At 45.9% G+C, this 23,979-nt stretch overlaps 1 protein-coding gene across 1 annotated transcript in view; it reads right to left on the bottom strand.

Annotated features, from left to right (window-relative positions):
* Positions 1 to 23,979, bottom strand: part of GRIN2B (glutamate ionotropic receptor NMDA type subunit 2B) — a 294,156-nt gene that overhangs the window by 158,808 nt on the left and 111,369 nt on the right. Inside the window, exon 2 of the mRNA XM_027129551.1 lies at positions 22,031 to 22,629. Coding sequence (XP_026985352.1) covers positions 22,031 to 22,629 — 599 coding nt within the window. The remainder of the gene's footprint in view (positions 1 to 22,030; positions 22,630 to 23,979) is intronic.

Genomic DNA, 23,979 nt, shown 5'->3' with positions numbered 1-23,979 from the left:
CACCCTTTAGACAAATCAGTGCTGGGAGCCCAGGGCAGGGAAGATTCAGGGCTAAGTCCTTGTCTAGACTTCATATACATTTTACCTCTTACAAAACTGGAGTGGAAGAAATCTGTCCCTCTTGGGAAAAAAAATGAGGAAAAGAAAATGCAATCTTGAATGTTTACACATTCTAAATACAGTATCTTCATTCAATTCTCCGTTGTTAATGTCAGTAGAGCAGGGACAGTCCAATAAAACAAGTAGAATAAGACAATGATAACAAAACCAATGGCTACGTTTTTCGAGCACTTAATATCAGGTCCTCTGTACACACTTTGCATACGTTCTCATTTAACCAGTATGAAGACAATAGCAAGACTTTAGTGCTACCCATGTTTTTACAGATGAAGAAGCAAGCTCAGAGAGGTTAGGTAACTTGGCCAAGGTTGCTCAGCAGATAAGTATGGGGCCCAGATGTTGAGAGACCCTTCTGGCTTCCTATATCGTACAAGGGCCTAAATTTTATTTTACCAACAGTCAATAATAAGCTCCTTGCCCACCAACATTTTCGTATACCTGGCAATGGAGAGAAAATGGTTGAATCCTTCCCTTCCCTTTAATTTTTTCCCTATGCTATTTACAGAATAATAAAATGAGCTCAGCATACTTCTACTCCACCGTCTTGGCCAGTCGGATCACCCTTTATCAGAAATTAGGCAACCGATATGAGTAATCAAAAAACTAAACAATCAATCCCTGATCAATGGTAGTTAATGGTAAAAAAGAGGAAATAAAAGCTATGTATGGACCACATGTGCCTGCCTTCTCTACCATATTGGACACTATTGATCCCTTTTGCTTTCTTTTTTTTTTTTTTTTGCAGTACGCGGGCCTCTCACTGTTGTGGCCTCTCCCGTTGCAGAGCACAGGCTCCGGACACGCAGGCTCAGTGGGCATGGCTCACAGGCCCAGCCGCTCTGCGGCACGTGGGATCTTCCCGGACCGGGGCACGAACCCATGTCCCCTGCATCGGCAGGCGGGCTCTCAACCACTGCGCCACCAGGGAAGCCCACCTTTTGCTTTCATAAAGGTCATTTCTTTCGGCTTCAGTAGCCTGCCCTCTACAGAGCTGATCACCACAGCCTCCCTCCCTGTATCCACCGGCCTGTGGCCTTTGCTGAATATTCTGCCTCATCCTCCCTCCAACTGTACTGGGTGTTCAAGGCTCAGCCCGAATCTCACTTTCCCGTTCTCTACGTACTCTTCTCCTGAAAGAGCAGATCCTTTCTCAGCTGGCCACTGACAGTTGTATCAACACCATGCTGATGAATTTCAAATCTGTAACCTCACATTCCAGACTCGATTGGCTGTAGACACTGCGGGACCTGCTCACTGACATGTCCTGCCCTCAGCTCAGAATTCAACATATTTTCTGTGAAAAACAGGTTTCTGCTTCAACTTTTCCATTTCCATTGATCCATCACCAGCCTTTCAATCTCAAAACCTAAAAGCCAGCTTTGACTATTTTACCTCCTGTATTATCTCTATGTAGGACATTACTAGATCCTAAAATAGCATTCTTCAAAATTCGCTTGTGATCTCTGAGGCCACCAAAATCCTGGCTCTGGTCACCTTGCATTTGGAGTAGGTCTGACTTGTCTCCCACCCTTGGGTCACTCACTACTCTTCCCCCATCCTTTCATAGAGTGGTACGGGATTAATCTTCTCAACATAACCATTTCATCGAGTCTTTCCTACAGTAACCTCTCAGGATAAAGTTAAGTGACATGAATCTAGCTTTCAGGGTTTTTCATAACCTACTGGTTAGCAGTCACACTCATTCAGCCCAAAGCAGGGATTCAAAAACTAAACAGGCTATTTCTTAAAGAGAAGATTCTGAGGCAGAAAGATACCCCGGTGGTATCACAGAAATATAACATGTATTAGCTAAACGTTGATGCAATCCTACTTTTTTATTTATGCATGCTCTTTACCATGCTATTTTTTTAATGAGATTTGAACAGACTAAAGGACTTGGTTAAGTTCACACAATTAGATGCCAATTCCCAATATGGTACCTTTCCAACTCTAGCCTTTCCAGAAAAACAACTCTGTCCCACAGTGACCCCACGCTTATTCCCATTAGCTGTCTCCAAGTCCATTCAGATGAAGTTGATCCCAATATAACCCTCACATGAACATTCAGTGTCAAGTCCAAATCTTTGTTCATGCTATCCGTTCCCACTTGGAGAAAGGTCACCTTCCCTTGGGCCTCTACCTTCTACATTCTTTGAAGTCTAGGTCAAGTTCCATTGCCTCCAATTCCTCCACAATGTTTCAAGGCTGCAACTTCAACCTATGTAGATAACACTCCTGGACTGTAGCATATGAACTGTATTACCCATCTGAGGCACTTAATCATATTCTGTCTTACACTTTTTTTTTTAACATCCTTATTGGAGTTTAATTGCTTTACAATGATGTGTTAGTTTCTGCTGTATAACAAAGTGAATCACCTGTACATATACATATATCCCCATATCTCCTGCCTGTTGCGTCTCCCTCCCACCCTCCCTATCCCACCCCTCTAGGGGGTCACGAAGCACGGAGCTGATCTCCCTGTGCTGTGCGGCTGCTTCCCACTAGCTATCTGTTTTACGTTTGGTACTGTATGTATGTCCATGTGTCTTACACTCTTACTCAACAATTTTGTGTATGTAGCCTTTGCTTCTTCAACTAAACTCAAGTTCTGAAGAGAATCAGAACATGTCTTTTTTGTTGTGATGTCCTTCACACCAACTATAGCTCCTTGAGCAGAGCAGACACTGCACTATTTGTTAAAAACACAGACTCTAAGAATAGAACCTGAAACAAAGTCTTAAACAGATAATCCAGAGGCCCGGAGGAAATCAAATCCATAGATAATACGAAGCTTAATTTTCCAATTAGCTTAAGTTAATTAACTGATTTTCAAATATTTAGTAAGTGCCTGCTCTGAGACAATTAAAGTGTCTAGTATTAAAGTGTGATGGTGAGTGGGACAGACAGACACACTGCTGCCAACATGGAGCTAACAGTCTAGTCAGAGAAAGACACAAACATCAAATGATCGCATATATGTGTGTGTGTGTCTAATTTAACTAGGACTGTAGGAAAAATGGGAAAAAGTGGACAGATTTGAAATATATTTTTCTATAGAACCAGTAAAATTAGAAAACTGATTAGATGAAGCGTTTGAGGGAGAGGAAAGAATCAAAGATGACTTGCAAATTTCTGACACATGCAACCAGAAAGATAACTGCGCCATTCCTCTGAGATGAAGAAAGCGGAGGGCAAGGTGGAAGGGATTGTATCATGAAAATCCAACCTTCGGCATATGCTGAACAGTTCATTAGTAGAACACCAGCAAATAAGAAAAGTCAACAAGAAGCACCTGGAGGCCCATGTCCTGACCTTTACCCTGTTCACCTTCAGATCGTGTTTCTTAAAAAGAAAACGCTCCACCCAAAATTGGGCCTGCGAAGAAGAAAGCAGAATCGTGGCGCTCAGACGGCTCAGAATTGGGCAACTAGACTGTGAATTACTGCAGGTTACTGTTTGCTGAGGCTTGAAGAATACAAAATAAATCTTTTCGATCCAAGAAAATAAAATCTGGCCCATTTATTTTTCTTATCAAGTGAGTCAAAAGCTTAGCTGAACGGAAAACTAAAAGTAAGCTGAAAAAGGACAGCTTCTGGTGTGTTCTCATGCAAAACGCAGGCTTAACACACAGGCCCTGACTCTTCGTTCCCCTCCTGGTGCCTGGTCAGCTGCTGTATAATGTGTGCTAGGAATGAAGCCACGGTTCTGGATTCCGAACCTATTCAAGCTTTGATCACAGGGTTGGAAGGGAACATAGACGTTCAATACCTCATAAAATCAAAGAATCAAAGAACCGAACCTAATCAGAAGGAACACAGGGCTCATTTTTTTCCAAATTCTTTTCAGGCAGGCATCTCCCCAAGACATTATTTTACAGATGAGGAAACCAAAGTCTGAAAAGGTAAAATGACTTGTAACACAGCTAATGGGTAGTAAAGCTGGGAACAGAGGCATGCTCTCAGCACAGTGCCCCTTTCACTCTACAGACCACATTGCTGCATGGTGAAGAGAGGGGCAGGCCTAGAAAAGAAGTCCCTTTTGGAAAGTAATTTGAGATCAGATTCTGAGAGCAGAAACTTGCTATCTAGGGAGGATGACTGCTAAGTATCAATTTGGCTAAAAGAAGTCCCCCATCAGTCCTTCATCACGTAAGCAAAATGATCCAAATGATATTGGAAATATATAAACCTGAGAGTGGGTAGAAGATGATTTTTGTGATGTGAAAGAAAAGGGACCTAGAACAGCATGTTATGAGCACCTGGGCACAAGGTAATGAGGGCAGCGGCTATGGAAAAGAATGACGACTTCGGGACGCCATACAAGAATTCTGGAGTCTGACTATTACATAAAAGAAGCGAAGGGCAGCGAGGAATCGTTTCCAAGTCCACGTGACTGATTAGAAGGCAGGTCATGTGAGCACTCTGCACATAAAGCCAATGTTGGAAACTAGTCCAAAGCCTACACTTTACCGCCAACGAATCAGAAAAATCCCCTTCCCACGTGAAGGATAGCATATTGAACTTTTAAAAAGAATAATCACTTTTTCACTCCACATGCATGGGCCCCACCCTTCATCTTTATTGATTCGTTCACACTCTCATTCAACAGCAAAAAAAATGTGTGAGTCTTCTAGGCACTGAGTCCTGGAGTGGCTACGAAAAATGAACGAAGACAGTCCCAGCCTCGGGTGCGCTCAGATCTACTTTTAATTTGAACTGCTGGCACATCTAAGTGTTTGTTATAATAGCGGTGTGAACGCAGGGCTATGGGAACACAAAGAGAGGGATGACTAATTCTGCCTGGAACTGTTAGGGAAGACTTCATGGAGGAGGTGACACTTGAGTTAGATCTTAAGGGACAGTCATGTATCCACCAAGGGAACTGAAAGAGGACTATTAGAGGGTACAACCCATGTGACTGTCATATTTAGAGAACGGTCGGTCATGTCACTGGGTGTTGCTGGATCACAAGCAGGGTGTGTTGGGGCCAGGCAGGGAGTTGGAAGAGGGAGGCAGTTGAATAACATAAGCCCACTCATGAAAGTCAGACCCAGATATTCACGGTCTTTGATGGCTTGCTGAGAAACATATCACATCCAGCAGATAGAAGGGAACCATAGAGACTGGTGGGAAAATTAGCTTTCTGCTCCAGATATCCAATTCTTCATTATCTGCAGCATACTGAGATCTTATTTAAATCAATGAGTCTCGGGTGGCAACTTCTTCCTCACCCCCAACTTGATTGGAGAAAGACCGCTTTAGCCACTTTGAGGTCTTCAGTGGCAACGGCTCCATCCAAAAAAGCACGGATGCCAAGGTGATGGGCTTTCCACCAGCCAAAGCAGCCACCAGACCTCAACGTCCCGGCAGATGCTTGCTGGGGCCGCTGTCATTCTGATCAGGCCTTGTTTCTTTCTCCTTTGTAAAGGAAAGCAGAATACATTTGAGGGATTTTGAGCACGTACCCCCTTTCAGGAGCACACACCCCTTAACTGAATTCACAAAGGCAGGGTTTTCATTTTCCCGGCCAAGCATGACGCTGCTGCATGTTAAACATACTGCTCCCCCGCCGCAATGCTTCTCTCTACTCCATCAGGAAGGGCCAGCGCAGGCTGGACCGACGGCAGGCTCTGCGGGCTCTGCGATCGTGCTCTCAGCACCCAGGCATTACAGGATCATGCCCCCGTCTCATTTATTTCTGAAACGTCTCTTCTCCCTCAGATATGTCCTGTTCCTTCTTTATATCTCCTGTCAATTTCTTTTCTTATAGACATATTTCCCTGCTGCTTACTAATAACCAGAGTGACTGGTTCGACAGCTGGTATGACCAAGTGTGGAGAAGTAGGATCCTTTCCCAGTGCTCAGAAGGAATGGGAGAGACAGGCATTTTTCTTTTCTTTTGGAAAAAAAAAATAAGCTCACAGTCTGAAGCACGTGTCACTGCCAGGGCTGACAGACTTAGCATGTGTGTCCTTTACAAGGGACCCAAAAGATTTTAAAGCCTGAATCAATGCTGTACTTGCTTTCCTTTCCCACTTTCCAATTTTACCTTTTCAGTGGAAAAAGAAACATGTCTCAGTTTTCCTGACACCGAGACACATGAACTATCATCGCCCACAGAAAAGAGGAAAAGGAAGCACCACTCAACTCCTGGTTGTACCCTCGGCCGCTCCAGGAGAGCATATGGAGTTTCTAGGTCACGCTTTTTTTTGAAAGTTCTCCAATTTACTATTTTTTAAAAAATTTGTTTTATTGAAGTATAGTAGATTTACAGTGTTGTGTTAGTCTCTGGTGTATAGCAAAGCGATTCAGTTATACATATGTATTTTCTTTTTCATATTCTTTTCCATTATGGTTTACCACAGGATACTGAATATAGTTGCCTGTGTTATACAGTAGGACCTTGTTGATTACCCATCCTGTATATAATAGTTTGCATCTGCTAACCCCAAACTCCCACTCCATCCCTCCCCCACCCCCATCCCCCTTGGCAACCACAAGTCTGTTCGCTACGTCTGTGAGTCTGTTCCTGTTTCGTAGATAGGCTCACTGGCGTCATATTTTAGATTCCACGTGTAGGTGATATCATATGGTTTTTGTCTTTCTCTGTCTGACTTACTTCACTTAGTTTGATAATTTTTAGGTTACCCTTTTGACTCAACACGTAAGACAGCACAGTGGGCTGCTCTGGGGAGATTAACTCTGGTCCACCTTTTCCTCGCTGTCTGAAGACAGCACCAAAGAGCCAGGATGAAATGAAGTTGACGTGAGAACAATGGCAGCAAGGAAAAGGAAACCCCTGTACAGCACAAGAAACATTAAGAATGGCCACGGGCTCTCGGCCACTAAGTGCCACGGGTCCATAATTGTTTGAGGTTTGCAGTGCAGGACAGTAGCTACACCTCCTTTTCTCTGCCCTTTACCTCCAGTGCAGAACCCAAAATTGTCTTGTGCGTCCCTGCCAAGAAATCCAGAAAAAAAAAAAAAAAAACCCTCTAAATACTTAAAAACAAACAGCTAAACACATAATCCTACTTATAGGACCAGTCACTGGGCGTATGCAAAATAAAGATTTGACCGCGCCTGCATGAGACATTCTCAATCCAACCTTGAGGAGCCAGCTTGATATTAGAACATGCCTGGTCTAGCCCAAAAGAGGTACACACATTGTACAGCAGTTAATAAACGCTTCTCCATAGTGATTAGTTCCTCCCTCCTCTTATGCTCTTGGTGTAGAGACACCAGAAGGCTCCATTTAATAGCCCAGATCTGAAACCTGGAGTTTGGGGGAGCACAAGTGTTCTGCATCCATTCCCTCCTGTTCATTCAACAAAGCCCAAGTCTGATGCTGCAAAACGCCATGTGTTCAGCCAGGCACCTTTGTGATAAACATGGGAGAGATGGCAGGGTGGGTGGAAAACGGGGGTCAAGGCCAGCGATAACAAGCACCTAATAATCACCTACTTGGTACGTGTGTCTGGAGACGGTCACGGCTCTCACTCACGAATCACAAAGAGCTTTAACAACAATAACGTAGCATTTCTTTCTCTTCTTCTTATCCCTTTGGACAAACATACAGTTTATGCCATGCAGAGTCTTTAATAAGATGGATGGCATCACCCAATTCTGAAGACTTCTGTCCTTCCTCCATATAATACAATTCCAAAGCTATGCCTCAGCCTGTCTTGCTTCCTTGCTCACAGCCGTCAGATGAAAGCACCTGCAAACCCACACCAGAACATTCTCAAGCCCGACGCAGTGGGCTGCCCTGAAGGAGAGCTCCCCTAGCTTCCGGGGGGAGAGCTGTAAGATCAAGATGGCCCGCCACTTTTTTCTTATCTTACCTCTCACCCCGTGTCTTCCTCATTCTAGACTGTTTTTCCTTTCATTCTGTAGCCCTTCAGGGAGCAATTCCATTAAATGTAATAACAGTGTAGTAATATAAAGAACATCATTTTCTAGTGCTAATAACTTTCATTTTAAAAACCACTTGTGTGCTCCAAAATTTAGCAAAGCCTCAATTTCTCGTCAAGGCCAGCAGACATCAAATTTGAAGCCTTAAAGTTCTGTTTCTTTTGCGTTTATAGTCCAAGTACAGGGGAATTGAAATGCCATTTAAAGTCAGATTTGCTTTGATGCCCAGGCTGCCAGCTTTACCGACGGAGACTCATTTCTGTGCACAAAACAGACATACGGAGTACCAGCGAAAGGACCAAAAACCACATTAGGAAAGCATGACCGCCTGCAGGAGGGCCACCAATGTATATACCTATATGTACCCCTTCCAGAATTTCCTGTATTTACCTTTTCCAGAGTTTAAATTTCATAGTGCTGATAAGGATCACAATTTTTAGACTGGTCATCAGGAGAGAATTAAAGGAAAGAATTCTCCCATTAACACCAAGTTCAAATGGACGCAAATGTTATCATTGCCTTTCACCCTATTCTGGTCGCTGGGGCCACAAAAATGGCAGCAGAGTTGAACACAGTGATTTGCAACCCTGGCTGCCTTTTAATATATGTCAGTTCCCAGGCCCTCACCCTCTCCTGTCCACCTAAATCAGAATTTTGCAGGGTGGGACCCCAGGATCTGTACACAGTTTCTTAAACCTTCCTAGGAAATTCTAACACACAGTCAGGACTGAGAAACACTGACACAGGGAGCTGCAAACACGGGGAATTGAAGACAGCATGGGAGCAAGTCAGCACATCAGTACTTCCCTGAGGCTGTTCAACCAGCATCAGGTGATACATTTTATAAGCCTCCTTTATCTGGAAAAGAAAAATGTTAACTTTTGATGATCACAGCAAACACAGTTTACCATGAATTACCTCATTCTCTATTACTACCTCTACCCCCAGCTGCCCTGTGGCGGCTCTCAAAATGTTTGTGGGATGCAGGTCTCACTCCCCCAGCAAGACCCAAGCTTCTGGACTGTCCCCCATGGTTTTGAGCACACAGTAGGTACCGACTGGTTTGCTCCTCGTGGCTGAGAGTCTGCAAAAAGCCAATCACATGGAGAACGGTTCAGAACACACAAGTGTTCAACTTGGCTAGTCTGGGTCAATTTTGGCCTCCGGGAAGGAAGTGCTTCCCTAAGGATTGAGCCGCTAGAGGCCGCTCTGAGCCAGAGCCTTGGTCAACTGTGCACCGAAGTAAATTCACATCAAAGGGAGAAGAGGGTTGCTGAGTAGACTGGGAGTCATGGCAACACCGCGGCTCCTATTTTTAAACTTGTTGGTGAGTGAGCACACAAAGTGCATGTGTGTTTGTGGGGGAGGAGATTCTGATCTCTTTCAAAAGAAAATTCTTTTATGAGGTTTTGAGTTTGCAGGTGGCTAATAATCTGTGACAATGAGATCAAAGAATTCAGCTGGCATCAGCGATATTAGAACAGTTCTGTTCTCTTCTTCCACTCCACTATCTTGTTCTCTACCGGAGGACATCCTTCCTGCCTTGGGTCAGAAGTATCAGGAAATTCTTGATACTTTTAACCAACAGATTCTGAAATTCTGATCTCGGTTTCCTAGGCTCGTTCTGCTAGCCTCTTAAGCAATTCACTTTGTGTTACAAGAAAAATAAGTTCAAACCAGCAAGGGAAAGAACTTTCTGTGGATGCCCCGCTCCTCGTGAGGACAAGCAAATGGACGGTGTGTCGTCTATATGCCCAGCACCCAGCACAGGGAGTCAAAAAACTAGCAGTGAATGTGATACTGGGAAGTACAGAAAAGCTACCCTCCCCATGTCATGTTTCTTTCACTCCCAACAGCACTGCTTTTTTCTCTAGTCTCTGGCCAAGTATTAGCCTTAAACAAATCCAAACGTATCTGACCTCTCAAAAATGAAGAGTGGCCTTGGAGGACATTTGTAAATCATGACAGAGGCCAAGGTCTTGTTTCGTTTTATTACACGCCCCTGACAGTGATTTCCATGTGTCTGTAACCTCCAGGAGGCTTGGCGAATCTTAAACAGAAAGTCTGCTCTCACTTCAGTTCAAAGGACTTTCAGGTCCACCAAGACTACAAGTTATTGCTTTTTTATATGTGGGCTTAAAGGATTTTGGAATATACAGGACTAAGATAAGAAAAAAAAAATCATCCTTTCTAATTGAAGAGGAAGGTGTAAGAAAGATCACAGCAAGGCTGGTAAATATAGACGTGACACACTTCAGGATGGAGAGAAAAAGAAACTGCCTTTGTCTGGAACATCCCTAACACGTGTGCAAGGGACTCTGTTCCTGGGCTGTTTCCGGATTTATCATGGCTTCAGGACACGAATTCAGCAGAGTGCCCAAGAAAGGAAACTATTACAAAACCACCCTGTCCTGCAGGTTAATGATGTGTTCATCGACATCACATTGATGCCTAACTGACTCGGCAGCCTCAGCCACAGAAGGATGGACCACACGGGGCAAAGTACACCTGGAATCCATCAAGACTTGGGTTTGAGTCCCGACTTTACCTGTATGGAAAGTAGGCAAGCGACTGAACCTTTCTGGATCTCAGTTTCTTTCTCTGAAAAATGAAGTCATAATGCCTCTGAAATGTACTTTTAAGATTAAATAAGGCTATATAAAACACCTGGCACACAGCAGTCACTCAGTAACCTTTTTTAAAGTAAATTTTCTAAACTGATGAAGCTTAGTAGTTTTAGGTATCAAGCTTTTTCTTGATCACAAGAAGCATTTTTAAATGGAAAATTTCAGACAGGTGTTGTAGAATTCGCTGACTTCTTGAACCAAAGATAATCAATATAATTTAAGCTCTTATTGATGACCTAACAATGACTGTGCTATTTTGCTCTACAGGGATGCGGTAAAGGGGGTATATGCTTTCTGGGGAGTATAAGGCTGTTTGCCCCAAATGATCTTAGACAAACGTTCCTATCGAGGTCTTTCGGTGGGTTTTTCTAATACTTTCTGCACCTTACCATCCTGTTTATTTCTTAATGCTGTCAGCTCACCTACCTGATATTCCCATCGTGTTTGTTATTTCTAAGCTGTTGTCATCTGGTAAATCAGGTAAGCAAATATCTCCAGACTCCACAGGCTGCTTACCAAACATATGGCCTTGACTTTCTCTCTCTAGTTAAGAGAACTTTGATTTTTAACTGGGCCTATTACTGCCCAGGTCAAAAACTAAATTGAACTAAACTAAATGGGACTTGCCAGCTTCCCTTGCAGCTAGCTGTGGCCACTGACTGATTTCTGACCAATGGGCTACAAGCAAAGTATGGGACTTCACGGTAATCTCCGTGAAAGGGAAAGAGCCTGCCCTCCTTCCTTGCTAACTTCGACCTGCTGCTTGAAACTGGAGTTCTGCAGGCATCCTGGGCATGAGGATGAAGGCCATACATACCCTATAAACAAAAGAGCAGAAAGCTAGCAGGAGGCTGGGGCCTGATGACCAGGCAGCTACCGTACCAGCTCTGGACAAACCACCTAAATATGCTCACATATCTTGCTGAAACTGGGTTACTGACACTCTCTGCCACATCTAATCCAACTGTCCCACAAGTGTCTTAGACGTATGTATAATATTAGAGTAAATGAACTCTGAGATAAAATAAGCCACCTTCATCTTAGGGCAAGAATTTTGTGTCAGTGATTTTAGCTCAAAGCCCTTTCCTACTTTCTTTGTGGTTCAACATCATACTGTTGAATATGTGACCCCTCCTCCCCCAGGTAAAAGAGGTAAGTCTATGTGTGAACACACGTAAGCTGTGGAAACAGAGCAGTGAGAGTAATGGCCCTGCATAGCCTGTGGGACACACACACACACACACACACACACACACACACACACACACACACACCTGGCTTTTTCTCTACGTAGTCAAAATGAGAGAAATTTGACATATTATTAAAATCTGTGTAATAATGGACTATATTATAATGACATTCTATTGCGCTATTTTTGCCTAAACAAAAGTTCCTGATAGATTTTTGTTCAAGGACCAAAAAAAAAAGTAGGTAGGAGTGTCTGGAAATGCTGCTGGGGAAATGAAAAGAAAGTAAGTATCTGAGTTTTCTCTGCTGATCTCCACCGTCCATCTACGCAGTGAGTAGACAAAGCGCTCACAGGTTGTTGTAATGATTTGGTGAGATGATGTGCATGAAGATTCCTCGTATGAAAATCGTCACTTTTATTTCCATCATTATTAGCCATGATCATGAACGACTTGAAGGTTCTGATCATCTGGTTTGATGTCAAACACTCAATGTACTTTGACACACAACCTCATGTGGACTCCGTGTGTGACCTCTTTCAGGGAATGGTGAAAAGGACCACTTAGCATGAATATGATATTGTCACAGTGTGGCTTCCACGGCTATTTCTGCTGCTTTGTCAGGGAAGATCTTTCCTTCAGAAAAAGAAGACATTTATGAGTTTCTTAAAATTATATAGACCCACTTGCTTACTAAGTTTATCTCCTTTGCCCAAACAGTAAATGTGCTAGGGTTACTTAGCAACCATCCTTACAGCCATAGAGATTTTAAAAATGAAATCAGAGTGGATGGACGACACCTTGTTGATATTCACCAGCCCTAACTGCAGGCAAGCCATTTTAAAGGATTCTTCCCAGCTTCTGTCCCATCCGCAGCCATGCGCATGCCATCAGCGAAATGGTCTCAGCGATAGGAAGAAGTGGGGAGATGTCCTATGTGAAAGTATTTTCACCCAGTTCTTTGAATAATTCTTTATCCACTTGACAGATGCCAATGCACATACAAATACCCGTGCTGTCTGGATGTCTAATACACGTGACTTGGATGTGTGTGCGTGTGTGTGTGCATGCAAGAATTCCACACGGTCACGTATGACCACAGAAAGTGAAAGGCAGGAAAGCCGTTAAAGCTTGTGCAGGAAAGCTGGTGAGAAGGAGAGGGGCAGCAAGAGATCAATGAAGAGAACACCCCATGGAGAGGTAGGGAAGAACAAAGAAGGAAAGGTGAGGGGCGGTGTGAGGCGGCAGTGAATGAGGGAAAGCAAAGCCGGAGCAGCGAGGGAGGCGGTCAGCAGCCCCCGGCCGCCTGCTGCTGCTGGCGGCCGAACAAGAGGGAACAGATTCTAGCAGCAGGGGCTCTAATCTGTCAGCAGCAGTCCCTTCATGTGTGACCAGCCGGCCCAGCTTGGGGACTGGTGCCAGTCTGCACACGCTGACCCTGCCGGGCCCTCCCGGAAGAGAAAGAGCCGCTGATGAAACCCTGAAGGTCCGGGGAGGGCTCCCCGACCCCAGCTCCCGCCGCCGCCGCCGCCTCCTCCCCTCTACGCGCCCCTGTCTGCAGCGCTGGGTCAGATCCCTCAGCCACTCCTTCTGAAGGTCAGTCATGCTCAACACCCTGCTTCCTCCCTACCCTTAATGGCCACATCAGGTCCTGGAGGATTCTTTCCAGGAGATGACCACCTACCCATCCATGTCAGCTCCACTGGAGAGGAAAGAAAGAAAGGCTCAGACCATCATTTATTTAAAATGTGCGAGGTCTTGTATAGATGCAGAAGCCACAGAACCACTTCTGCTCTCAAGAAGCTTGTGTCTGTTAGGCTGACCTTGGCCGGCTGTGGTCGAGCCTCCGCTCAGCCATCCAGCCCGTGTCTGTAACCATAAATGACGGCACTCGCGCTTTCTGGCAGTTCGCCCCCATCCTTACCGCCACTCAGCCAGCCTTTATCCTCTGGTGGGAAGAGACAGCAGATGGAGAAATAACTCCCACTCAGTTCCTAAATAACACCAGCTTCAGTTCCCATTAACTGTGAATTTGCACCCTTGTCTGGGTAAGAACCAAGGGAGCAAGGATCATGGGGACATTGCCAGACCGAGGCAAAGGTTAACAGGGGAGCCCTGGCTGCCTGCCAGGGCCCCCCCGCCCCCCCGCTCCGAGGCCGCGGGCAGGCAGCCGGGAGGCGGCGTGCTCTCTGCAGAGCACTGCTCCTGCCACTGGGACGCCTGGGTTCTGCCCCCGCCCGCCCTGCCTCTGAGAGACGAGGGACCACTCTGAGATTCTGTTCTCACATTTGTAAAATCCATTCGCCATCCTACCTACCCTCTATCCCGTGAGAATACGTAACTTGAAAGGGTTGGATTAGATGAGCACCGAGGCCTCTCCCAGCAGCGGTGCTCTGATTTGAAGCCAAGGTTTCTTTAAAGCTTCATTACTATGCAGCAGGGTGAGGGGCTGAAATCCAGGTCCCCGAGGCAGATCCAGGCCAGGTCCTGGCATCACACTGCCCAAGCATGGGCCTCGGGTTTCTTAAAAACATATAAAATGGGGATAATGATTCCTGCCTTCATTCATGCTTTTACCGGACAAATATTTATCAAGTACCTACAATGTATCGGGCACTGTGCTAGAAAACACAGAGATGAAAAACAAATGCTGCTCTCCTGGAGCTTAAATTCAATGAGGAGAGTGAGACAACAAAATATTTTAAAAGAAAATATACACAATATGTCCGAAAAGTGCTACAGAGAGAAATAAAGCAGGAGAGGACAGGGAGCTTGGGAGGATGGGAAGGGCAAGCTGCCCTTAAAAGGGTGACCAGGGCTTCCCTGGTGGCGCAGTGGTTGAGAGTCCACCTGCCAATGCAGGGGACACGGGTTCGTGCCCCGGTCCGGGAAGATCCCACATGCCGCGGAGCAACTGGGCCCGTGAGCCACAACTACTGAGCCTGCGCGTCCGGAGCCTGTGCTCCGCAACAAAAGAGGCCGCGATAGTGAGAGGCCTGCACACTGCGATGAAGAGTGGCCCCCGCTTGCCGCAACTAGAGAAAGCCCTCGCACAGAAACGAAGACCCTACACATCCAAAAATTAATTAATTTTTTAAAAAAAGGGTGATCAGAAAACGTCTCCTGAGGACATCTGCGTGGAACAGGAGTTTTGTGAAGATCCAATTAGATAACTGTACAATGCCGCGTGTGCAGCAAGTATTCAGAACGGCAAGCAACAGTGGAGTTATTAACTTTACCAGCCCGGCTGACAATGGGGCTGCTTCTGAGCATCTACCTGTGACCCTCTTCTTAACTCTGACCATCGTCACCAACCCACATGCTTTCTGAGACAGAGTCTACTCTCAGAATGAGCCTGTCTGCTCTCTCCACGGAGAGCCACTGGCCTGCTCTGCTCTCATTTCCTTCCTCTTCAAGACCATCTTATTCCTTCCCGTGGATACTGGACCACCTGTGTCCTCTTGCCCAGCGCAGATGGGCATCCTGCCCCCGCTCAAAACTGTCCTCGGTGAAATGGAATTCTTTTCCCACTCACTCCCCCTCTGTGTCTCCTGCCCTCTCCTCCAAATTGTAAATAGTTTTTAAAAGGAGGAGGAAAAAGAGTGGGGAGGAAGAGGAGGGGGAGGAAAATGAAAGAGAAGAAAGAAGAAAGAAACACCAAATATGTCATTGGTAAGTTTTAAATTTTGCAAGTCAGCTCTAGAATCAAATAGTGACCAAGGAAAGAATCACGTAGGGGTCTCAGTGTTAAGCACTGAGCACGCTCTTCACAGGTTTGAATTTAAGGGAAAGAAGAAAAATCACTTGCTGAAATGACCATCTATACATGTGACATGAGGAAGGTGGAAGACTACAGACAGACAGCAGAGCTGAATAATGCTCACATTCCGTCATTCCTCCATGAACAAGCTTGCTTTGCCTGAATTACAACCAGCAGTGAATGTGCCTTTCGGGATAGTTATTAGATTCTGCAGTTATTTTCCCAAATTTATACTTCCTGCTACACCATGGAGCAGATAAAGTCTGTCTCTATATACGCAGGTTGTGTCTTGCTTTACTGAACATTTCACACGAAAAATGGGAATTTCCTTAGATTCTAGTAGATTTCTCTAATCAGGTAAAGGCCACCATGCCTGACAGTCCGCTTATAACTATGCATTCACGGAAACTTTTGACTGGTTCACGTGTAAATTATATTAAGTCAGCCTATAATACATGTTTGCCTTACCGTAAATCTGCCTGCGCTTGGCACTCCACGAATATTTAACAACAACTAAGAGATAGGTAATGACCAAGCCAATCTTGCCCATGGTGTCTAAAAAACTAATTGACTCAATTCCTCGTTTATTTCTTAACGTCTCAGCACTTTCCAGGCCAAGAGTCAAGGAGGCATCCTATGGGAACAATCCCGCTAATACAATAGTTTCAAGGATGTGGCGTCTGCCCCAAGGTTAAAGGAAGATGGTGTTTATCACAGCTCTTTCTTTTTTTTCTTTCTTTATTTTTGCAGTACATGGGCCTCTCACTGTTGTGGCCTCTCCCGTTGCGGAGCACAGGCTCCGGACGCGCAGGCTCAGCGGCCATGGCTCACAGGCCCAGCCGCTCCGCGGCATGTGGGATCTTCCTGGACCGGGGCATGAACCCGTGTCCCCGGCATCGGCAGGCGGACTCTCAACCACTGCGCCACCAGGGAAGCCCCATCACAGGTCTTTTAATAAGAACCTAACAAACCACCTTTCTTCACATTGGTTATCCCCATCTCTCAAAGGCTGGGCCAGAGGAGGATTCTGGCCTTTAGAGGTGGTGAGTTTCATGGGGAAGGAAGAATTTGGGGGTGGCAGGGGATAGTGCAAAGCAACTGTTGAGTAGGAAACCTGAGGACACAAGGGGAAAATAATTAGGCAAGGTTCATAAGAGGTTTGCTATGTTGAGATCCAGCCATCTCAAAGAACAACTGCTCTTTCTACAAGTCCCCAAAGTTGCCATGTATGAAGAGTAGGAGCTCTGGGTTCCCAGGACAGAAAGAGAGTCCAGAGGTGAGTGGCAGGCATGCCACCAACTACGTGAGAGAAATGCACTGGCCAAGTACTGGAGGCACAATGAGAAGGAAACTCACCGTCAACTGCTCCTCCAGGAAGTGATAAAGGAAAAATATAGACAAGGGCCTATTAACAGCTACCAATTCTTCTCTAGCTCAGAGGGGTAAGGGAGAGTTTAGACAACTGGTCTGACCACTTTCTAAACACTTTCAGATCATCTGGTACCAAAAGGGTTTCAGAATTTTCTTGGGAGCTAAGAAGATCTTTCACCTCGAGAATGCACGGCATAAGAAATTCTCCAACTCTTTCAACCAAATAAAGCTCCCAGCTGGGGGCTTCCCTGGTGGCGCAGTGGTTGGGAGTCCGCCTGCCGATGCAGGGGACGTGGGTTCGTGCCCCGGTCCGGGAGGATCCCACATGCCGCGGGGTGGCTGGGCCCGTGAGCCATGGCCGCTGAGCCTGCGCGTCCAGAGCCTGTGCTTCGCAACGGGAGGGGCCACAACAGTGAGAGGCTCACATAAAAAAGTAAAAAAAAAAAGTTCCCAGTTGGAATAAAATGCTCTCAGCACGTCTTGGTATAAGGGCTCTGTACTACATTTACTAATAAGGCATAAATGAATGCTAATAAATGCTAATAATTAAAATGAATTCTTAGGGTACAAAGTAGAACGGTCATATTTAGCAAAAAAAAAAAAAAAAAAAAATTCAGGAGCCCTGTAACATTACAACAAATTATCTTTTAATATCAGTATGTCCCATGCAATATTGGGGCACACTTATGCTAAAAAAAAATTTGTCATTGATCTGAAATTCACATTTAACTGGGTTTCTGTATTTTTCTTGCAACCCTAGTAAAAAGCCTTATCCAGCAGCCCGTAGCCTATCTGGAGACAGTCTCCAAGTCTACAGTGGGCCAAGCTTCCAAGAGCTAAGAAGTTATCTGTAAGGAATCTGGATTGATACGTGACAAGTAGCATTCACTGGACAGTGAACGAAATAGTTCATTTTAAGGATCCTCTCTGAGGATTTTTTTTTCCTTCCATAACTAACAAGTACATCACTTCAAATATGTGTCCCTCTTTAGGACTCAGGGATATCATAGAGTCTCCTGTCTGTGATCCCGAAATCTAGACTTAGGAACTTCCCTCGCGTGGAAAGAAAGCCACAGTCTGGTCAGGTATGAATGAGGGATTTCCCTCCCCTTGCAATGCTTCTGGGGACGGACGACAGGGCCTGTGAATGCTACTGGGTTTTCAGAAAGTGAGACCAGAAGACGTTTCCCGACTCTGTATTTCCGGCGCCATCCCTGGCTGGGTCACCCCCAGGTACGTCCTGAGGAGCCTTCCTGGGGCTGCTGCTGCTAATGATGCTGGGAGGTGAGCATCAGGCCAAAGGCAACGGTTAAGCATTTGCAAGATTTCCCGCTGTGGCTGCTTGGTCTGTTATTTAAAAGAGTGACCCTAGTGAGACCAGAGCTCTGAAGGAGGGGCTGGATTCCGACCAGGGGAAGGAGGAGGACCGCTGACCGAGGATGCCTAATTGAGTCGCACTGATGAGCTGAATGCTGTCCTCCTGTGAGTCCCTGTTCATCAACCCCAATCCTTCCTGGTCCTGATAGAAAAACATATTAAAATGCTAAGCGAGGCTAGGAATTGGACTCTAGAACCACGGGAAGCTGCATTTGGGAGGAGGGGAAGGAAAAGACAATGGAGAAGAGTGAGGGATGCAGGTCCATGGACAAAGGGAGAGAGCCCAGAGGAGATGCCCAGCAGGCAGTCAGAGGGAGAAGCCTGCAAGATTCGGGGAACCGGGGCAGAGGAGAAGGTTCATAGAGGAGACAGCTTGGTGGAGAAACGCTCTGGTAAGTCTGGTGAGACCTTTACACAGTGTACTTGGGACGCTGAGGGAAGGTGGACTCTCTCTCTGCTCTGCCCTGGTACTGGAGGATGTAGGAATAATCTGCTGCGCCGTCCTTGTTCCTTTTAGGACCTGCTGCACTTGAGAAGATGGAGGGGTGGGCGCGTGCGGTTCTCTTGACAATAAGCTCTAAGCACGGGGTACAGAGGACCGAGGAGAGCCACCCTCCTGAGGGGCCATAAGAGATGGCGACAAAGGTTACAACCAATGGTGGTTCCAAAGATACAGTGGTTAGAGACCTGGCTTCCGAGATAACAGTTACAGTCTGATGTGAAGTAAGCCAAATGGGAGATACTATCTTCAGAGAGCTGCTTACCCAGAGGAAGCTCTAAGGTAAAAGCAGGCATTCCTGAACCACGTGTATGAACCCCAATGTAATACCCACTCGATTTCCTTGTGTTGCTCGGCAGACGTTTTCTGTTCGCTCATCTTGGTTTCAATGAACAAATATTTGGGAAAATGAACTGAACTAGGGAGAAAACATGAATGTACAGAACCGAATATGTAGTAAGTTTTTAAAGGAGGTGCCCCTTGTCTTGCAAAGAGGAGCAGAACAGAGACGCTCCCGTAGAGCAGGGAGGCACCAGGCAGCTCAGCAACTCGGAGGACGTCATGCGTTTGCTCCAGGTGTCTTCCCTGGTGCCACGAGAATGAGGAAGACAGAAGGGTCCCCGCTTTCAGAGAACTTACAGGGAAGACAGATAATAAAGCACAGAACGACGATCGTCTTTATTGGAAAGGCACAGGAGGCGGGGCAGGCGTGTAACCGAGTGATATTAGTCCAGGGCTCAGCTTTCAGGGGAAGGGACGCCAAGACTGAATCCTGAGGGATGCAGAGAAGGAGGCAGGGAGAGGGGCACGTGCACCTGTGTATGGCTGGGCAGGGGCGCCTGGGGAGCACATTCAAGGCAGCAGTAGGAGCTGGGAGGGAGAGAGAACACGGGAAGTTCAGCGTGGCAGGAAGGCGGTGTCGAAGCGACGAGGGGCAGGAGACGGTTTTGGAAAGCTAGGAAGGCTCATGCTGTGGAAGGCTCTATAAACCACATTAAGGAGATGGGACTTTATTATAGGAGCAATGAAAAGCCGCTGAAAGGTATTAAGCAAGAAAGTGATGAAATCACATTTTCATTTTAGATCACTCCGGCTGCAAAGGAGATTGAAAAGAAGCAGAACTGGAAGCCAGAAGAGATTTAAGAGGCCCTGCAGCAATGCGAGTAGAAAGAGGTGGACTGGGCGATGGCACGGGGATGAAAATAAGTGAAAGCTCTCCAAGGCGAGCCCACAGACAAGGCCACGGCTGGCTATGCGGGGTCAGGGCTATGGCATCTAGGACACCTTGGGCATTTTTACTTTAGGAGACTGGGTAACAGGAGGTACCCTTTATAAGCGCTGCCAATGTGGCTAGAAGAGGGTGGGAGGGTTGAAGGGAGAGGAGACAGCTGTGCAGCCTTGGGTATGGTATGTTCTAGGGTGCATGGCGTCCAAAGGAACAGATGTGGTCATACATAGACGGACGTGGGGCTCAAGGGAGAGGTTTCAGCCAGCGATGTCCGTCTGGGGGAACTTACAGACATCGATTGTATTCTTGGCAATGGAGGAGAAAAGAAGAGAGTCTAGGGACTTCCCTGGTGGTCCAGTGGTTAGGGCTCTGAGCTTTCACTGCCGAGGGCACGGGTTCTATCCCTGGTCGGGGAACTAAGATCCTGCAAGCCGCAGTGCGCAGCCAGAAAAACAGAAAGAAAAGAGAAAAGAGGGTAGAGGACAGACGCCAGAGAAGCACCCATATTTAAGAGACAGGTAAAGCCTGAGACAGAATCGCCAGGGAGGCAAGAAGAACGCCAAGATGGTCTGTACCAACATGGAGGGATAACTAGGGATGGCAGAGAAAGCAGAGAGTTCAAGGTGGGGGAATAGCAGGATTGGATCACAGATGCAGCCACAGAAAAACGACTTTTAGTGTCAACTCTGAATTAGGAGCTTAGACAAGAGGCTACAGAGTCCAAGTCCCTTCCAGAAGCTAAATAAGTACAAGTCAGTACACATTCAACCTCCTCTGAATGTATTTCAACCTCCTTACAGTACACTTTCTAATATTTTATTTCTTAAGCTGGGTGGTGGGTACCTGAGCATGGGTTAAGTTTTTCTGAATATCTCTCTATATGTCTGATATAGTTCATAATAAAGGTGAAATGGATACCCAAAATACACTGTTGAGTGAAAGGAAGGCAGGTTGTTGAACAGCACGTCTGGGTATATTTCCATTTATGGAAAACTGTAGCTGTACCTCCACACAGGTATACAGCACCGGGAGACAGCTAGAAAGACAGTCATTAATTATTTCAGTAATGACCGTTTTGGCTAGTCAGAGTTAAGGTCATTTTTATTATTTTTTTTTTGAGCTCTTCTATATTGTTTGAATTTTTACAGTGTACGCACGTAGCAGTTTTATACAAATAACAAAACCACAAAAGCACAGTGTAGAATTTTCTACCCCACTTGGTCACACGATGGCCCCTAAGAGGATGTGCTGCCATCGTAGCTGGATTCTGAGGTGAGGTCAGGGGAGGGGGATTCCACCCACACCTTCTTCTCGTTCAATAAGCCAGACTGACAGCCGCCATCAAAGCTGCTCTACACCAGCACTTAATCTCAAAGGCAGAGAAAGGCGAAGCAAAGGCAGATTAAAAACCAAGGGACGAATCCTCTTCATGTGCCTACAGACCCATGGACCCTATTCCCCATTCCCTCTCGGTACAGCAGTGTCACAAAGGTAAGGGGGCTGGTCTTCCCTCATTTCTATGCCCGTCTCATCTTTCATAGTGATCAGGCGTGTAGCGGTCAGAGAGACCTGGGTTCAACTCCAAACTGCACCTCTTACTTTCAGCGTGACTTCGGACACGCCTATTCTCTTGTATTATAAAATGAAACAATTTTTAAAAGCTGCCTAATGAGAGTTGTTGCCTTGAGGGTTAAATGAGGTCGAACACACGAAACGCTCGGAGTGAGACCCGGCACACGGGAGGTGGTCAAGAAGAGGGAGATGTTTTGCATTTCTTAGAACAAGCACACAGCGCAGCGAGCTCTGGATCCGGGTCTCCCACCGTCACGAACGATCGCCACCCCAACGACCAGTCTTCAACCTCAGACCTCTTGAACTGCCCCTCCCACAGTTTCTGAACATCCAATCCAGTCTTGGAAGCTCTCCTCTGACCTCCCACACTCACCTGTTCAGCATATTGGACTGGTAGATTCTCTTCTCGTGGGTGTTGTAACAGCTGCTCTTGGGCTCGGGGATGAAGCTGTGTTCGGACAGCATGTCGGAAGCAGCGGTGGTGATGATGGCGATTCCATCCCTCACTCTGGCAGGGAGGCCATAGTCCCATTCATCATAGGACACAGAGATGAGCCCGGTGGGGAACTCCGAGGGCACTGTGTCTGTGTCCCCTGCCACCAGACTAGGCACAATCCACGTGTAGCCGTAGCCAGTCAGCCCTACTGAGTTGGCCACTTCGAAGATGTAGGTGGCTTCTTCCTTAGTACAATAAAGAAGAATGATGGGGCTTTGAAGTTTCTTGAGCTGGTTCTGGATCTTAGAATCTCCATCATCCAGGGACATGTCCAGCAGGAGGACTTCCTCTAACTCCCAGCCCACGAAGCTATTCTCGATGGTGCTGCGAATCTTGTTTACAAAGTCCTGGTAGCCAGGGAAGTAGGTGGTGACGATAGAGAAGATGTACCAGTCATACTCCTCCATGATATTGAGCATCACGGAAGCTTGTTGTTCAATCGATGGGCCGAACTGGAAGAACATTGAGGACTCATCCTAAAGTCGTGAACACAAAGAGAGAGAGAGAGAGAAAAACCAAAACGAAGATGGTGAGGGAGAGTTTGGACCATCTGGATACAAAGGTTTGTGTTCATTATTTACTCTGTCCACATAATGCCTCTAAAATTGGATATGTTTAAATTGCAAACATTTGTAATACTTTCCTTCCTAAAACCTTCCTCTTGAGAAGATCGACATGGGTCTCTACTCTTCTTGTCTGAAATCCTTGGGGCTACTGCAGAGCCTCAGGCAGCTTCCTAAAATCAAATATGCTAGTATTTCTAGAGCAAAACATGTGAAGGGTCACATAAAGTGGGATAAAGACTGTAAACGGCGTCATGTCAGTTCAGGTCAGGTTTTGCTGTCAAAGGAGTTATATGAACACAAACACACACTTTCCATTTTTTGAGGCTTTTGGATTCATCAATTGGGGATATGTATTATTCAATCGGAGTGAAGAATCCAAAATGCCATCAATCTGCCCTTAAATCTACCTCTAGTCGCCCAGCAGGTGGGTGGTACTCAGGTATGGCTAGCAGGGAGGCACGCTGTAGTACAAGATTTTCTATAAACACATAATTGTTAGGTGAAATGCACATGGAATTTTCTCTCTGTCTTCTACTCTGACAATGAGGTATGTAGGTGGAGTAATGCACACGTAGTACGTGTCAGCTGCAAGGTAGAATGACTTGTCTTTAAGGTCATATATGATTAAGCTTTATATGAGAACAACATAGAAAGGATTGTTCTTTCTCTTACCTATATAATGCCACGGGTCTCCGTCTGACCTGTGTATTGCATACAACCCTCCGTCAATTCTAAACATCTTATGTTTTCTCCCACCTCTTGAGGGAGAAGCCATTTTAAATGTGTCCCATTTTAAGCTGTATTTCACCTGCTGTTTGGAGATGTCAAGCCCTGCATTTTGTCTCGATCTTACAGCTAGAAGAATCTGAAGCCACACAGTGAAGACCCTCTCAGCCTCGTCCTTCTCTTTCAGTCCATTTTCCCCTGACTTCCTCCTGGGTAACGACATCTCTTTTCTTGGTCAGTGGCCCCTATCGCCTATCTGATGGTTCATCTCCATTTATAACAATCCAAGCTAACAAAATTGTGTCTTTAATTCAAAGGGGTGGTTCTTTTTTATCCCCCAAACTAGAGCTTCAAAGTACGGTTACAAGAGATCAGGCTTTTAAACAAAAATGATGCAGTGATTTCTTAGTTCAGGAACACATTGTTGTACAGCTGAGAAACCGCGGAGTATTTTTTGGGCAACCGCTATTGAAAAACAAAAAAAATGCAGGCTGGGAACTATCCAGCTGGTGTCCAAAGACCCTGATTGGGCAA

Source organism: Aethalodelphis obliquidens, unplaced genomic scaffold, assembly GCF_003676395.1.
Source record: "Aethalodelphis obliquidens isolate GAN/ISIS:26980383/991018 unplaced genomic scaffold, ASM367639v1 scaffold36, whole genome shotgun sequence".
In the NCBI taxonomy this organism is placed as follows: domain Eukaryota; kingdom Metazoa; phylum Chordata; class Mammalia; order Artiodactyla; family Delphinidae; genus Aethalodelphis; species Aethalodelphis obliquidens.
This window is presented reverse-complemented; position numbering and strand designations above follow the sequence as displayed.